The 18046-nt window shown below is 38.0% G+C and overlaps 1 protein-coding gene across 1 annotated transcript in view; it reads right to left on the bottom strand.

The window, feature by feature from the left end:
• Positions 1-18046, bottom strand: part of LOC103076114 (doublecortin domain-containing protein 5-like) — a 250403-nt gene that overhangs the window by 209909 nt on the left and 22448 nt on the right. Inside the window, exon 3 of the mRNA XM_007460935.1 lies at positions 14249-14419. Coding sequence (XP_007460997.1) covers positions 14249-14419 — 171 coding nt within the window. The remainder of the gene's footprint in view (positions 1-14248; positions 14420-18046) is intronic.

The following is an 18046-nucleotide window of genomic DNA, read 5'->3' as shown; positions in this document are numbered from 1 at the left end:
AGGAGTAATGCAATAGAATCTTAAAAAAAAAAAGGGGGGGGGATCCAGATCCTTTCAAAAACATTGAAGCTAATGACTATTGAAAAAAATACCTATAAATAGGAATTTACTTCTATGCCCTTAGCTACACAAAGTACAGAGTTTCTAGGAGGAGTTTCCCATGAACTGCAGTCTTTTTACTTTCCTTCGTGTCAACAATGACTTTTCTTCAGCAGAATTAAATTAGGTTAACACCAATGTTTCACTGTAATGTTGTTAATCTTCATTCAACAAATATTTATTGAGTGCCTACTATGTGCCATCTACTGCTCAAGTGCTTAAGATACACCAGTGAACTAAGATTCCTGAAGAACAAGTAAGTAAATCATACAGCAAGGTCAGGATACATCCAGGTCTGTGAGGTTTGAAGTTTATACAACGTGGTGGGCCTTCTTTAACAAAAAAAAATGCAAAATTACAAATGGAAAACTAGATACAAGATATTTATTTAAAATGAGAAATTACAACAATTTACACATATTAAAAAGCTCACACATAGCAAAAAACATGACAAAATCCAGACAAAGTCACAAAATATTTTCATTAATTTACTATCCAATGCACATTTTTTGGCTCAATTGTCTTCAATCACCTCTTCATTTGGTAATCTTGTAACATTTTCTATAAGGAGAATAGGAATATAATTCCATCTTCCCTCTTGCATGGTTAATCAAAAAATTTCTATTATTGATTAGAAAAATTTCTCTCAACTACACAACTTGGTTGGTCATTTCATAAAAATTTTTAGGACTGATGTCAACTTTGGGAAAAGCTTGATAGTTTACTTTAAAACATGAGCTATAAAATGTGGAAGGATTTTTCTACAAGTTACTTGACTTTGTTCATTTCACACTATGTTTTTCCTCCACCACCTATATACTTTTGGTGACAGGCACTCTAGTCCACAGTCAAAAAGCAATACACTCTATGGCCAGCAGGTAGTAGCCATCTTCGTAGAAGCTCTTCCCATACCAGGGTGGCTTAGCCCTAACTGAACTACAATACAGGGAAATGACTGCAAACCAGTAATTACATCCCACTATGCTCAAACTAAATGTATCCTCAACTCAACTTCCCCTTAGCCAGACCTCAAAAATGCCTGCCACCACTTCAGCTCCAGCTGGTGCAAGGGAAAACTTGACAGAGAGGAAGTTGGAGTGGAAACAGACAATGGTCTCAGTCAATTGTAGTTAAAATATATTATATTTGCAAATTTTACAGAAACATGTGGCCATGTGAACACATTGCTAGGGCCTCTCCCAGGGTTTTGGAAGGGGCCTAAGCAGGAAAGGGGCCTTGAAACTTAGGTACATTGGTATCATGGTAAATGCACCTTGGAGGAAGTTAGAAGGTGGGAAGTGCCATGTAAAGAGGAAAAAATATAGCAGGGAAGGGATATAGGGCCTAGGATCAATGAGCGGGATGGGTGGTGGTTGCCATATGAAGCAGGTGATCAGAAAAGGCTTTCAAGAGAGGAAAGATTTGAGTAAAGACTTGGAGGTGAGAGAGTTAGCCAAGCAGATAGCTGGCAGAAGAGCACTGGAGGCAGAGGGAGAGGCTAGAGCAAAGAAACTAAGGCAAGAATGTACCCAGTATGTTCCAAGAACTACAAGCAGGCTGGTGTGATGGGAGCAGAGTGAGAGAGAAAAAGGGTAAGTAACGTGAAATCAGAGGGTTAAGGGGTGGGCAGCAAAATGGGGGATGCTTGGAGGGATTGGAACAGAGCAGTAACAGGATCTGACTTAAAAGGCGCATCGGGGCTGCTGGGTGGAGAGTAGACTCCAGGGAGCAAAAGTTATCCAAAGGGTGAATGACTGCGGCTCAGAACAGAGTATTAACAATGGACTTGGTTATAAATGGTCAATTTCTGTTGTTCATTCCAGAGTAATTTGTTCATTAGTGGGGTTGGGAAATAAAATTTGTAGTTGGCTAATATTTCTGGACCGTGATGTCTGCATCTATGGATGTAAATAAATCAACCTAAGTATAACTTCATATGTAGTTTTTGTGAAGGCACAAAAATGTTTACAAACTATCAAAAGAACTGTATTTACTGTGAAGATTTTATAGAGGCAGTGACCAAAATGTAAACCACGCGGGGGGAAGATGACTTGAATAGGATGTGGTTTTTTGACCAGTTTGCCTGGCATCATTTATGACACCCATTTAAGGACTTGTATAAGGCCTAGTTCACTGCCATTATTGGCCTTTAATGCTATAAGTCTGGTTAAGAGCTAGCTGTCGGGGACCAGCAGGTTCCCAAACTCTCCATAACGGCTGGACAGACCACCCAGGAAGCTCTTCTGTGCGTGAGTGGAAGGCCAAACACCTAAGCTTCAAAATGCCTCAGGAGGCAATGCTGTCAAGAGGCAATAATAGGAAAATGACACTGCAGTGTGTTGCCAAAAGTTGGGAGGCTGTACAGTAACGGGATTTACTACTAGAGGTCTGGTGAAGGAAAGGAATATAAAATAGCCCCACAAAACTATTTGGCATACTTCAGGTGAAATAACTAAATATGTTGGGAAAAGGTTAACTTACATGTTGTCTTGGATTAGGGTCCCCAGGAAACAGACTCTGAGACCAAAATTTACCTGCGGGAAGTTTCCTGCGGAGCGTTCTCAGGTACAACACAGGTGAGGGGAGTGAGGAAACAGGAGTAGGCAGAGGGAGAAGGTAAACTGTGATGTAGTTGCAACAGAGGCCTCTGGTGGGAGCTCTAGACCTGGGATGGCCCCTCAGAGTTGTCCAGAATTGAGGCCAGGGAGTATGGCTTTGCACTGCCCACCAATCAAATATTGGATGCAGATTGCCCTCAGGATGGGGGCCTAATATTTGGAGAAGCAGCAACTTCACACCAAGGGCAACTGTCCAAGAAGAATGTAGGTGTGGCAGCTGGAGGTGGGGGGTGGTTATCTCAGTCCTGAAGAGGGAATCCAGGTAGTGTGGCATGGCATCCACCACACACATGAACAGTGATTCGCACTGAAGAGTGCGCACACCTTTAAATCTACTCAATACTCAAAGCAACTGGATTTTATAGGTGAGTCTCAGAGAGGTTAAGTGACTTGCCTAGTGCAAATCTACTCATAAGGGGCAGCGAGATCTTTAGAAATCAAGTCCTCTGATTTTTTTCCAGCTTTATTGAGATATAATTATCATATAACATGTAAGTTTGTGCACAACGTGTTGATTTGATACACTTACATATTTCTAAATGACTACCAGGGTTAGCTAACACCTCCATCACATCACATAATTACCATTTCTTTTTGTGGTAAGAACATTTAAGATCTACCCTCTTTAAAACTTTCAAGTAAATAATACATATTAGTAACTAAATCACAGTCTTCAGCATTGTATCCCCAGAACTTATTCATCCTCTGACTGAAAGTTCATACCCCTGGACCAAGATCTCCCCATTCCCACCTCCAGCCCCACCTCAACCCCTAGTACCCACCATCCTAGTCTCTTGTTTCTACAAGGTCGGCTTTCTTAGACTCCACATATAAGTGATATTATACAGTATTTGTCCTTCTCTGTCTGACTTATTTCACTTAGCATAATACCCTACGATGTTTTAAATTACAAGCATCAAAATTTACTCTTATATCTAAGATTAGAGATCTAACAATATGAAACTTAATATGAAAATTTTTAAAGGTATAGAAAAGTAATTTATAGAAGTTTTTTACCTAAGTCAAAGAACATGAAAATTAAAATGGAATTATTTTTCTTATGTGAGAAGATAATTAGCCATGAAAAAAATCTATCCAATCAGATTCAAAGTAACCTTTAGAGACAGAAAATTAACTCTAAGTGAATTAACATTGTATGTACATTAAATCAAATAAATGTGCTATTACTTTTTTATTGTTACAGACTTGTGAGATAGTTTATAGAATGTCCACATTTTCTATATCTTCTCAAATGTATACTATAAATCAAACTGTAAACATGTCTAATTTTAATATTCAGATAAGAAGATAATCACAAAGCAAATATTAAAATTATGATATTCAGGCAATGAAAAGTTAATAATGAATTAGTATGTTTATACTGAATATAGGAAAATGTGTTTTAATGCCTAACAGAGATATCTTTAAACTGTACTTAACAGGTAAGGAGACAGTACATTTGTCCCAAGAAATGAAAATGCACTTATGTGAAGACAAGTTATTTCACTGTTAAACTTCACCAGTCTAAGTGGGACCTGAATCAAAAATCAAATAACATTGTTTTAAAGCCCAGAAAAGGTATATTTAAGAAAATATTTTAAAAGAGACATTTTAGATATCCTCTCTAAGTTGCAGCACAGCCCACCATTTAGAAGATATAAAGTGGGTGACTGCCAATGGTGTAGGATTTTAGGAGTGGGCTAAAAGACTCTGACCCCAAAATACCACTTCCATCAACTTGCCAACACTAGTTGAAATTCCAGTTGGAGGGACACTCTTTTGTCACAAATGAAATACCACAGCTCTATGAGAGAAAATAATATTCGACCTTATTGGTTATTGATCTTTGAGGCTAGGATTTTCAATCTTGGCTTTCTGGAATTCCTCAGAGGGCCTGGGGTAGGGCTGGTGGATAGGGGAGTGAGAGTGGGGAGCTGTGGTCCAAAGTGGGAGATCAAACCTGATGAGTGAGTCTGTGGGGAAAGCCACCAACCTGGCTTCAAAAGGGGTACATCCTACTTTCATTTACTTTACATAGGGCATTCCAAGAAAAACTTTGATCCAAGAAAAAGAAAAGTTTTGATACTGTCTTAGCTTGAAAGAAAGTATGGTATGACTTTCTTCTGAAGTAAGGATGGTACCTGACAGCCTGAACTGGGGGTTGGAGTTGGGTATGGAGGAAAGGCCACGGGGGGCCAAGGATGGAGAGGTCTGCAAGATGCCCTCATCAGCTTCACAGTTACCCTGGGAGTGGGCCTGTGTTCTTTTCCTTTAAGCATTTAACGTCACATTTCACTGCTTTGTCATAATTTTTTTAAAGGGCTTCTCCCCAACCCCATTTTTGACAAAGTAAAATTTCTGAAACAAGGTGCATGATGCTGCAAAAAATAATCTCTTTGTATCCAATTACAATTCTCGCTAAATTCATTACATGAAAATGTTTAAAATTATATAGAAGATAGTGGCAAGGTAAATGTGTTTGCCTGATGTTCTAAGCCAAGTAATTTCTTTTTCTTTTTTTAATTTTTAATTAATTTTTATTTTTTTTGGCTGTGTTGGGTCTTCGTTGCTGTGCGCGGGCTCTTCTCTAGCTGAGGTGAGCGGGGGCTACTCTTCGTTGCGGTGAGCGGGCTTCTCATTGCGGTGGCTTCTCTTGTTGCGGAGCACAGGCTCTAGGCACGTGGGCTTCAGTAGGTGTGGCACGCAGGCTCAGTAGTTGTGGCTCGCAGGCCCTATGAGCGCAGGCTCAGTAGTTGTGGCACACGGGCTTAGTTGCTCTGCGCATGTGGGATCCTCCTGGACCAGGGCTCGAACTCATGTCCCCTGCATTGGCAGGCAGATTCTTAACCACTGCGCCACCAGGGAAGTCCCCAAGTAATTTCAATAAGCCCTTTATAAATGAGAATATTTCAAGGAGAAGTGGAACAAAGATTTTTCACTTTGTCTAAATTAACTTTGTGCCTAAAATTATATTTAATTGGGATTAAAATATCAATATCAGGTATGGGGGTCCTGTCAGTAGCTGAACATTATATGATGTATTATATACCAGATTTTGGTAAATAAAGGTTTTTCAAAGTTCCTGGGCTCAATATATTTCTTCTCAAGGAAAGTAAGGGCTTTTTTGATGAGAAAAGCATAGCCACATCCCCCCAATTCTATTTTACTAGAGAAAAGAATACTATACGATTAAATATGAGCCAAATCATCAGTCTTCCTCAATTCTCAGCCTCAGAGATCATATTCTCATCTTTCAATAGAGTACATGTTTTTAATGCTATTCGGTTTCTTTTTTATATATCAAATATGCCTGGAAAGGTAATTTTTTCCCCTAATATGAATAGATACTCTGAGTAACTAAAACCTATGCAAAAGTTTATTGCCTAGAGCAATACATTTTTATTTTTTAAAAAATCCATTTTTTATCATAAAACATTATCAATGTTGTAGGTAGAATCTGAAGTAGGAATAGATGCATCACTTCACTTGCACTTACTAGAAAATCTGCATTCATTTCTATGTTCAAATGATGAGTTAATGCTTGATAATGTTCATGGTGAGTCGAGCTAACACAGATGTCAGTGGGTAATCCAGGGGACAGGAGCATATGCAAGAAGAGAATCTCAGTGACTTGAGCATCTCAAACACTCTGTGAAAAAGCTAATTGAGAGGTAAAGACAAATTAACTGCTATGGAGAAGGACAGGCTCCCTGAGGGAGAGAGTGTGCCTGCAGCAGTAAGGTTCAGTGATTGCATTTAGTCTGCATAACTGCTAGGACAGTAATCCAGCTCTGGCCTGTGGACTTTCCCTGCTGACTGCCCACCTGGCAATTCCCTGGGCACCTTCAAGACTGTCAGGACTGCACAGGGAAAGCCTGTCTCATTACAACGGCTCTGCATGGGAGATTATGCCCCGCACAACCAATTGCTCTTCCCTGATTTTGATACAGACACAGTTTTTCAGTTTTTCTCTTCATTGGGTCTAGGAAGGGAATACTGTATCTTCCTGCACACAGAGATCTACACCTGGCTGCAGATGCCTGTCAGGAAATAGGGTGGGGTGAATACACTGGCATTCCCCCACCCCACAACAGGCCACCAAAAAAATGAAAAAAGAAAGAAAAGAAAAGAAGGCAAGATGGAAAAGAGCACTGGAAAGAAGGGTAGGTGAGATATTTCAGTGCCTACTGCTAACAGCTATCCCATGAGATGTTAGCAGGGATTCATGGGATCTAAAGCTTACTTGCCTTTAAAATGGACAGTCCAACATTTGCCTTGGTGAAATCTACATATGAAAACTGATTATCTCCGTCACATTTTGTCCAACATTTAATATATGTTCTTGAAGTCACAACAATAACATTGAATACTCCAGTTTTACCAATCTAGAATCAATTCCTTTGAAAATGAAGTTTTAAGTTGGTATGTTTTACTACTTGTACTTAGAGCATATCCTAAATTTGTTGTCCCACTGTTTACTCAAATAATGTAGGTGAAATAACAGAGAAGCTCAGAGATTGTAAATACATATATGGGAAAAGTGGTTAAACAGAAAGACAAGGACCAAGGAATGTACAATGGAAATAAGAACATAATATGCATGCAGAACAGTGATGACACCATACCCCCCCAAAAAAAGTCTTGCCACTTGACCTCAGTTGTCTCCTTTAATTCATTTAATTGTTCCATAGATTCCTAAATATTTAAATAAACTTCCTATTAAATTTTATATATGGTTAGAAAACTTTACATATGGATATATATGTTTAGAAAACTTTAAAACTTTTTAAAAATGGTCACAAAATAGAATACAAATCTCAAATGGTTTCATGGTGTCGTTGTGCCTTTGGTAGAGCAAATTCAAGTCTCCAAAGCATAGGAAAGGCCAGGAAGGTATTACAGATAAAAATTAGCATCTTTTCTGTTATCAACGAAATTAGCCCATTTTCTAAATATAAACAAGCCTGTAAACTAAAATGAAATTGTAGTAAAAAGCTCAGAAGACCTACACATTAGTTTTATTGTCTTCAAAAGGAGGTGTCATATTGTTCAGATTAAATAATCAGACTTGGGCCAAGAAGGTGTCGCAGGCTTCTCTGCCTCTTCCCACTTTACCAAGCACAATGCCTTGCAGACATATGTATTTAATAATGTATGGGTTTATTGGACTATTCACTTAACTTTTTCTTTTATTCTGTAATTGGAAGAATAAAAATTGTTAGATACATACTACCTAGACGATGAACTAGATGCTGGACAAAGACATTCTTTAAAAGTAAATCTCTGAATTATCCCTTTTTAAAAACTTAAATTTCTATATGCTAGGAGAGAACACTATAACCAAGCAATATAAAAACAGAAATGCTAAAAAATCTCCCAATCATGGCCCTCTGAATCTTGTTTTTATCCAGGTTACTAAATTCCACCATATTTCCCTTGCTCGCAGCCAGAGTGGATTCATGTAAAGTTAGTGGAGATTAAGCCTCAGGACCCTTAACTTGCTCTAGCTCCTGAGAATGCTAAAAGTTGAGAGTGCTGGAAGCTGTAAAGCATCAATAGGTGGGGAGGGGAAGCCAGGTAGTAATCAGAGTATTTCTATGTAAGAATGTCTGATAAGTTGCCTTAAAACATCACAGAAGAAAGAATCTGAATCTCCAAGTCTCCATTAATTTGTTGTGATTTATTTTCTCATTCTAAATAAATAGTCACTTTCAGGCCTAATTTTAAAGAAGCTCCTCTCCCCCAAATTTTACAAGATCTAGGTCCCAGAGAAACTGGATCTGCCTCTACTGGCAGCAAATGGAAGATAACCCACAAAGCATCATTGACCAATTGTGCGTGAAAAGCACTACTAATTCCAGTAAAAGGACTTCCCTGTACCCATCTTCCGCTCATTCCCCCCGTGCTTTCTCCCACCTACTCACACAACCCACACTCTTGCTCATCAATTGCCTGTCAGATCACCCACCTTCCTACTAGTTTTTCCACCCACCATCCCCTACAGATTTGCTAATACCCTTTCCTATCAATCCTTTCTTTCCTGCTCTCCCAGGGAAACGCTCACATTTCTGACAGTATCTCCATGGGGATGAAGAGGAAGAGGAGTTGCAGCGAAAGGACAGGACTGGGAAGGCAGAAGTCACTGAGCCATGGCTGTAGCAGATGTTCTCATAAGGCTGAGGGTGATGGCAGTGACAGGGGATATGGGGTAAGAGAAGGTTTGGAATAGTGAGAAATTGCTCCAAAAGCTTGTTACCTGAAGGCCTTCGTAAATTATGCCACACATTGAGTGTGACCACTAAGGGTAAAAACAATAAGAAATCTCATCAACTTAAAAGGTGCTATGATGTGATGGAAAGAGAATGTACCAGAATACAAAAAAGTGTACGCTGGGGTTGTGACTACATATGAGTGCATATGGAAATGATATGCAAGGGTGAGAATGGCTATATAAGGAATAATGTGATTACGGGTGATATAACTTTTTCCTAAAATTCTTCTAATGTTGTTATGTTGTGTTTTCAATTTTTTTTTTTTTTTAAACAAGGAACTTTCCCATGGCAGGATGGACACTGAAACTATTCTCGGTCTTTTGTCTTATGTGTCTATTTAAACTGGGTACTGTATTATGCAAAAATGGAACTGAGGCAGTATGGAACACAGAGCGTGTCCTTTTAAGAGGTGATCTTCGGGCTCCCCTGGTGGCGCAGTGGTTGAGAGTCCGCCTGGTGATGCAGGGGACACAGGTTCATGCCCCGGTCCGGGAAGATCCCACATGCCGCGGAGCGGCTGGGCCTGTGAGCCATGGCCACTGAGCCTGTGCGTCCGGAGCCTGTGCTCCGCAGCGGGAGAGGCCACAACAGTGAGAGGTCCGCGTACCGCAATAAAAAATAAAAAAATTAAAAAAAAATAAAAGAGGTGATCTTCTAATAGTAAGACCTAACCAAAAGCTGCTATTTTAAAATTATCAATGAGGGACTTCCCTGGCAGTCCAGCGGTAAAGAATCCGCCTTCCAATGCAGGGGACACGGGTACGATCCCTGGTTAGGGAACTAAGATCCCACATGCCGCAGGGCAACTAAGCCCGCGTGCCACAACTACTGAGTTTGCGTGCCTCAACAAGACAGCCCGTGAGCCACAGCTACAAAGCCTGCGCGCCCTGGAGCCCGCGGGCCACAACTAGAGAGAGAAAACCCACATGCCACAACTAGATAGAAGCCCAAGCACTGCTACAAAGAACCTGCGTGCCGCAAAGAAAGATCCTGCATGCCTCAACGAAGATCCCGCATGCAGCAACTAAGACCCGATGCAGCCAAATAAATAAATAAATAAAAGGGAAAAGCATTTTTAAAAAATAGATAAAATTATCAATGAAAGATATGATGAGGATGAGAAGCTCAGTGAAGAAGTGAAGGCAACCATACATAATATGAAAAAGCACCCCAGGGGATTTTTGGGTCACACCCTGCCTACAGCCCCTAGTTGAACACCTAGAAGCTCTAGAAGATGATGATGACTACAATATATTATGTTTGGTTCTTGAAGCTGAGTCCTGGGCTCACGTATGTATTCAACAGTGATACAAATCATCAAATAGAGAAAAGTAGAAAGATAATCATTCCAATTCACTGTTTTATCAAAATGAATAGAAAAGGGGAAAAATAGGTTTTATTGGAGCCATGCCTTTCAGTTATAAATGGAAAATGGATTGATTGATTGATTGATTGACTGATTGATATATCATCTAACACTCTGCATAGCACATGCTACAAGGTGGGATAAAGTTGTTCATAACTACAAAAGTGACGGCCCTTGCCCACAGCGACTCAGAGGTAACTGGGCTAGAGATAGTGCTCCAAAAAAGGGCCGTTCATTCACACTCCATGGAAACAGAGTTTGGCCAGACTACTGATATGAACTGATTCTGGAATTAACAGAGGATGGTATGCTGCTGTGACCTATGCTCAATATCTCTCCAGTTGGAATTAGCAAGTTCTCCTCACCTAGAGAGTATGGAAAAACTCCTCAATTCTAAGAGATCTGCAATTCTGAATACTTAGGGTATACTTTGCTAATCCAGTTTTGTCTCTACTACCTAGCTATTTCAGATGTAAGAACTCGTTTAGAAAACTACAGATCTCTATTTCTTTTCCAACAGTCCAAACATCTACTCCCAAAAATATGGGGGTTAGAGGGAAAGGAGAAAATGCATTACCATGAATAATACACAATAATTTATTTACAATGTTCCATTTAATTTTATATGAAAAAAAAATGTTAGTCACTTTGGCCATCCAAGACCAACTTGCCTTTCTAGAGTAATCACTGGAAAGTCCTATGTGCCCTGTGTTGTACATGACTCTGCCTTTGCCCACTCAGTGGCTACAGGTAGTTGAATTAATGTCAGGGACCTAGGTAAGGCTGGACTGACCCAAACAGATTCTCTCTTTAAATGATTTGAACTAGGAGACACAAAGACTCTCGTCAGATGATGATGGCCATTTAAACCTAACAGTTAGGGAGAGCTAGGGGCCATAATTTTCCTCCATGTACGTACAAAGGAGTAAAAAGAGAAAGCCACCTTGCAGAAAGAAATGAGAAATGAAAAAGCTCAAAAATATGAGGAGCAGAGAAACTATGGGGCTTCAGGAGAAAGAGATATGGAAAAGAAGTGACTTTCTTGTGAGAATCGGCTATACTTGCTGGTTTTCATTTCTGTGAGATTCCTTTATGCTTTCAACAAACCCTCTTTTTATTTGAAATGCTTTGAGAGGGTTTGTGTTGCAGGTAGCCAGAGAGTTTTGATGTAAACATGGGATTTATATCATAGAGCAGATGGGGAAAGAGGAAGCTCAAAAGAGGGGAGAATAAAATGAAAGTTCCCTTGACCCCAGGCCTGGCCAAGTGCAGACAGGGAAAGGCAAATGGGGGGCTCTGAAGTGAAAGAACTATGGTTTGCAGGAATCTTTGGCTTTGCTTTTGTTTGGCTTTTTTTCCTTTTTATTTTTTTATTGAATTATAGTTGACATACAACATTAGTTTCAGGTGTACAACATGGTGATTTGACATTTATATACATTACGAATTGATCACCATGATAAGTCTAGTGACCATCTGTCATCATACAAAGTGACTGCAAGGTAATTGACTATATTCCCTGTGCTATACATTACATCCCTGTAGCTTATTTATTTTATAACTGGACGTTTGTACCTCTTAATCCCTTTCACCTATTCCGCCCAACCCCCCCCCCCCAACTCCCTCCCCTTTGGTAACCACCAGTTTGTTCTCTGTATTTATGAGTCTGTTTCTGTTTTGTTTGTTTTGTTTTATAGATTCCACATATAAGTGAAATCATATAGTATTTGTCTTTCTCTGTCTGACTTATTTCATTTAGCAAAATACCCTGCAGGTCCATCCATGTTGTTGCAAATGGCAAGATTTCATTCTTTTTATGGCTAACATTCCATTGTGTATATGTATATCCATTTGCCTATCAATGGATACCTAGGCCGCTTCCATATCTTGGCTAAATAATGCTGCAATGAACATAGGGGTGCATATATCTTTTCAAATAACTGTTTTCGTTTTCTTCAGATAAATGCCCAGAAGTGGAAGTGCTGAATTGTATGGTAGTTCTATTTTTAATTTTTTGAGGAACCTCCATACTGTTTTCCATAATGGCTGTACCAATTTACATTCCCAGCAACAGTGTTCGAGGGTTCCCTTTTCTCCACATCCTCAACAACACTTGTTTTTTGTTATATTTTTGATAATAGCCATTATGACAAGTGTGAGGTGATATCTCATGGTAGTTTTGATTTGCATTTCCCTGATGGCTAGTGATGCTAAGCACCTTTTCATGTATCTGTTGACTACCTGTATGTCTTCCTTGGAAAAATACCTATTCAGGTCCTCTGCCTATTTTTTAATTGAATTGTTTGGGGTTTTTTTGATGTGTGATTTCTTTATATATTTTGGATATTAACCCCTTCTTAGACATATCATTTGCAAGCATCTTCTCCCATTCAGTATGTTTTTTCATTTTGTTGATGGTTTCCTTCAATGTGCAAAAGCTTTTTTGTTGGGGACAGCCCCATTTGTTTATTTTTGCTTTTGTTGCCCTTGCCTGAAGATCCAAAAAGATATACTGCTAAGACTAATGCTAAGGCAGCATACAAGAAGCATACTTCTTCTAGGAGTTTTATGGTTTCAGGTCTTACATTTAGGTGCAGAATGGCAGACTGGATCTGTAACCAAGTCAGAAATCTGAGAAAGAACAATGCTACTGGACTACAGGAACACTTGACCTTGATGTCTTGAACATCACTTCCTAAACCTTTAGCTGACTAGCATAGACTATGAGAAATATATTATCGTGTTTACCTTGGAATTACACTTCCCCAAAGGTCAATTTTTACATGGTAACATTCTCATTCAAAATGTAAACAAGGAATGCCATTAAAGAAATGTTATAGACAGAAATATAATGTTTATAATGTTATTTGCAGAATAAGACTGAATATTAAGGGGAATTGTAGAGATAAAGGCTGATCAAAATACAATTACTTCGAATGTTATCACATTCAAATATGAACATAATCAAAAGGAAATGAAGAATTGTAGTTATGGTTCTTTAGATGGAAAAGAGCCATACTTTGAGTAATTCAATTTTACTAATTAGAGTCTCTTGAAACACGAGATATGAGATTATAGAACAATCTTAATTTGACAGACTTAAAAGTATTTAAACTCCCTAAGCTTTCAGTACCAAACCACTTTAGTAATTCAATTTTACTAATTAGAGTCTCTTGAAACACGAGATATGAGATTATAGAACAATCTTAATTTGACAGACTTAAAAGTATTTAAACTCCCTAAGCTTTCAGTACCTAAACCACTTTAGCTGAGTATTAATTTTTTTTTTTTTTCTCTTCCAATGATGCAATAGCAAAGGGTAGTTTAGGACATTTAGCCATCTTGTTCTAACAAATAACCAATTCACCTTTTTTTCCCAGTATATTCTTACGTATTGATTTTACCAAGTGAACTCAGACATCTGTCACACTTATCCAATACAGATCCTTTTCCTTGGAAATGTAGTTATAACATCAATCAGTCACCTGGCCTTTCACCTCTAATTCCTATTGCCACTGTCTGTCAATTATTAAAGCTTGTCCATTTCTCCAAATAAGTTATTTTTAAAAACTGAAATACACAGTGACTCCTGTGAAAAAATATATGTTTCTTAGAAAAGCATGTAAATGTTCATGATTAAATTTCTTCATTAAAATTACTTTTTTGGGTTGAAAACTAAAGTTTATAAACCCATATTTCAAAGACTTCTAGATATTTTCTTTTAGAACATATTCCCTGAATGGTAGTATTAGCACTTGTAATCCAAACTCCAGTTTGAGGAAGACAACACAAAAAGAAATCCAAGCTGAGTGGCATTATTACAAGGGTCTTCAAATGGAGCAGAGTGTTTTGTCTCTGGCTGAACCCATTTAGAGTCACAGAATGACACCCACCTTGAGCTGCAGGCCTCCTGGGATAAGAGTGTTTGCTGAAAGGCTTTTAATGTGTTCGTAGACATAAGAGGAGAATTGCTCCTGCTCAGCCTGTAATTGGGGGCCAAGTTTAGAGAGATGACCTCTGTTGCTTTTGATAGCTGTCTGCAATTCATCAATCAGCCTGTTCACCTGGAGGGGTTAAATTACAAGAGTTGTTAGCAAGAAGTAATTGTTGATGTCACACCTATTAGATTTTTGAGTACTTAGTTTGATGTGGGGAAGATGACTTCATTATAAGAATTTGAGGCGATATATACATTCCTTCATCAACAAATTTTATTTATGGGAAAATTTCTAACTTTGTACTTCAGTAATATGGAATAGGTACCCATTTACAATTGCTGAATAAAAACTGTCTCTAGATACAAGAAGAACCATATACGTTGACAAGTTTGCCAAGGACTTTTAAACTGCTTAACAGAATAAGACCTCTCTAAGACTTTAAGTAATCCAATACATGTGCCAATGACAATATTTAATTCTATTACATGTACCTTCCTTTTAAGAATATTTTATTTTACCATCTGTATGTTACCTTTAAAATTTGTAATATGTATATTAAATTCATTAACATTTTGTGGCCTTTTAAATGAATCAGTCTGTTCTCTTCCTTCCAAATACTTTAAAATATAATTTTCCAAATTTCACAAATACAATTTTTCAAAATATCCATACTTCAAAGACAATGCTCTATTCTAGACAATGTTTTGAATATATACAAATTTCTGAAGAATGCATAGAGTTTTTCCAGAAACAGCAAAGGCTTAGAAACATGTACCTTTTATATTTAAATTTATGGATTTCTAATCAGAATATTTAAGAGACATATGAACTTGACTTACAGGTTATTAGTAAGACATACTGAAGACTCAAAAATAGTAAGCTAATATTTTAACCCTTATAGTTTACAAATTAAAAATCATTACAATTCTTTGACCCTTCACTGTGTTATATAAACTTACATTCTCTCTAATAGATTGGATTCTTACATAAACACTGGTCGATATATGGTAGTGACCAAAAGAGATGAAAAGAGGAAATTCTCTTTATCCATGATCTTTAAAGACTCATCTAGAATTATGAATGACTGTGAACAGGGCATGGATTTTTGAAATCTTGGGTTAAAATGCTGGCTCTTTCATTTACTGACTGAGAGACCTTGAACAGGTAATAAAAAAAACCTCATTCATAAATGAAGAATAATACTGACCTTACCATGTTAAGAATTAAATTAGATTAAAGAATGGACAGCACAATGGCTAACCTATAATGCCGCATGTACATGGTATATTATTACAGTGTTTTCATTTTTAAATAGAGTAGTTTTCTGCAAATCAAGTTTTAATTGTTTTTCTTGGCCTTTCTTTCCTATTCCTACCACTAATTTCACATGAAGAAGATAAAAATTTGAAACCATTTGCTACATAGATTCTCAACCTCACTTGTGTCCACAGATAAAATGCAAACTCCTTCTCCAAGAGTCTCCCATGTAATGACAGCTCATTGTCTTTCTATCTCTCTCAGCTGAAAATATGATATTTGCCCCTACCAACTCTGATGTTAAATCTGTGATTTCTATCCCTTCCACAGAGGATTTCAGGGAAGTCAATGAAGGTAAGTTTGTACTATTATACATATGACTTGAATATTTACTTTTCTACTTTACCTAATTTGAAATATATATATAATAATATTATGTATATATATATATATATATATATTACTTCAACTATATTTAACTTTTCCCAAGAACTTTAGAAGCATTATATGCATATAAAGCTAATTTAAATGATTCCTATTTTTCTTCTCTATAAGACTTCTTCTCTATAAGAGCCAGATAATATTTTCAGTTTTGTGAGTTATAATGTCTCCATCAAAACCATTCGACCCTGCAGTTGTACTTTGTAAGCAGCTGCAGACAATATGTAAACAAATGGACAAGGCTGTGTTCCAATAAAACTTTATTTAGAAAAACAAGCAGTGGGCTAGATTTGGCCCCAGGGCTGAAGTTTATCAACCGTTCTAAACACATATATTTCCTCTCCTTCCTTTCTTTTCTTATAAGTAATACTCTGGCCAAGCCTTCATCTCCTCATCCCCTCCTGCTACTGGTATTACCAATATACCTACTGAGTGGCCTCCCTGTCCCTAGTCTCTCCCCCTGTAATCCATCGTGACATCTCCACCTAATTAATCAACCTTCAATAGTATAATGAACCTTCAAGTAGCTCCCCCCCCACTGCATTCCTCATCTTGCTATTCAAGATTCAAGACCTTTTCTTACTTTCTAGAACAAATTTCTATGCTTTCCACAGTACAGTTAACCCTATAAGAAAGTCATACAGCTTAAAATATGGCAATGATGGATGATTCAATATTAGTCAATGTTTTTCATCCTTATCTTTACATACTACCTATTAGCAGTATTATCCTCAAAGATGATGGATAATAGTATATTCTACATACCAAAGCTAGAGACCAAAGCAGACCAAGTAACTTGCTCTTATAGGTATGTGACAAAATTAAAATCTAATATCCAAAGGCCTTAAATAGAAAGAGTCTACTTCTGGAAAGCACTGATCCTCTCTGAACCTATACCCAGCATCATTTGATTCAAGAAGATATAATTTTATGTAGTCTTTAAAATATACTAAGTATCATGCAATGTATTTTGTTAGTCAATAATACTGCTCTCTTTAATTTTATGTACTGTACCTAGTGCTACAGCAAGCCACCAAAAAAAAAAAAAAGGACAAATTTCAGGCTTTGATTTGAGAGCATCTTTATACGACTTGCTTTACTGTCACAATCCATAGCCTTTCACTGATAGGGAATTTCATGTGACATCAGAAATCAACCATACAATTGATGATGTCATTTGCATTCTAAAGGGCTATTGGTTAAAACCTTAAAAGTTTCGGGCTTCCCTGGTGGCGCAGTGGTTGAGAGTCCACGTGCCGATGCAGGGGACGTGGGTTCATGCCCCGGTCCGGGAGATCCCACATATACCCAGCATCATTTGATTCAAGAAGATATAATTTTATGTAGTCTTTAAAATATACTAAGTATCATGCAATGTATTTTGTTAGTCAATAATACTGCTCTCTTTAATTTTATGTACTGTACCTAGTGCTACAGCAAGCCACCAAAAAAAAAAAAAAGGACAAATTTCAGGCTTTGATTTGAGAGCATCTTTATACGACTTGCTTTACTGTCACAATCCATAGCCTTTCACTGATAGGGAATTTCATGTGACATCAGAAATCAACCATACAATTGATGATGTCATTTGCATTCTAAAGGGCTATTGGTTAAAACCTTAAAAGTTTCGGGCTTCCCTGGTGGCGCAGTGGTTGAGAGTCCACGTGCCGATGCAGGGGACGTGGGTTCATGCCCCGGTCCGGGAAGATCCCACATGCCGCGGAGCGGCTGGGCCCGCGAGCCATGGCCACTGAGCCTGCGCGTCCGGAGCCTGTGCTCCACAGCGGGAGAGGCCACAGCAGTGAGAGGCCCGCATATCGCGAAAAACAAACAAACAAACAAAAACAACCTCAAAAGTTTCATTTCCCGTAAATTCTTCATTGCTTCAAAAAATTTCTCTATCATTTTTGCCATTTTCCTTGGCCCCATGATTATCTGTTAATGTATGTGAAGCATAATCATAGCAATCATGGCCTGTATTTTTAATAACTTAAAACTATCAAACAAGATGCCCTAGTAAAGATTAACTTATATCTTAAACGTAGGAGAAAATAT

Source organism: Lipotes vexillifer, unplaced genomic scaffold, assembly GCF_000442215.2.
Source record: "Lipotes vexillifer unplaced genomic scaffold, Lipotes_vexillifer_v1.1 scaffold627, whole genome shotgun sequence".
Taxonomy (NCBI): domain Eukaryota; kingdom Metazoa; phylum Chordata; class Mammalia; order Artiodactyla; family Lipotidae; genus Lipotes; species Lipotes vexillifer.
The sequence above is the reverse complement of the archived record's forward strand: the minus strand, read 5'-3'. Positions and strand labels throughout refer to the sequence as shown.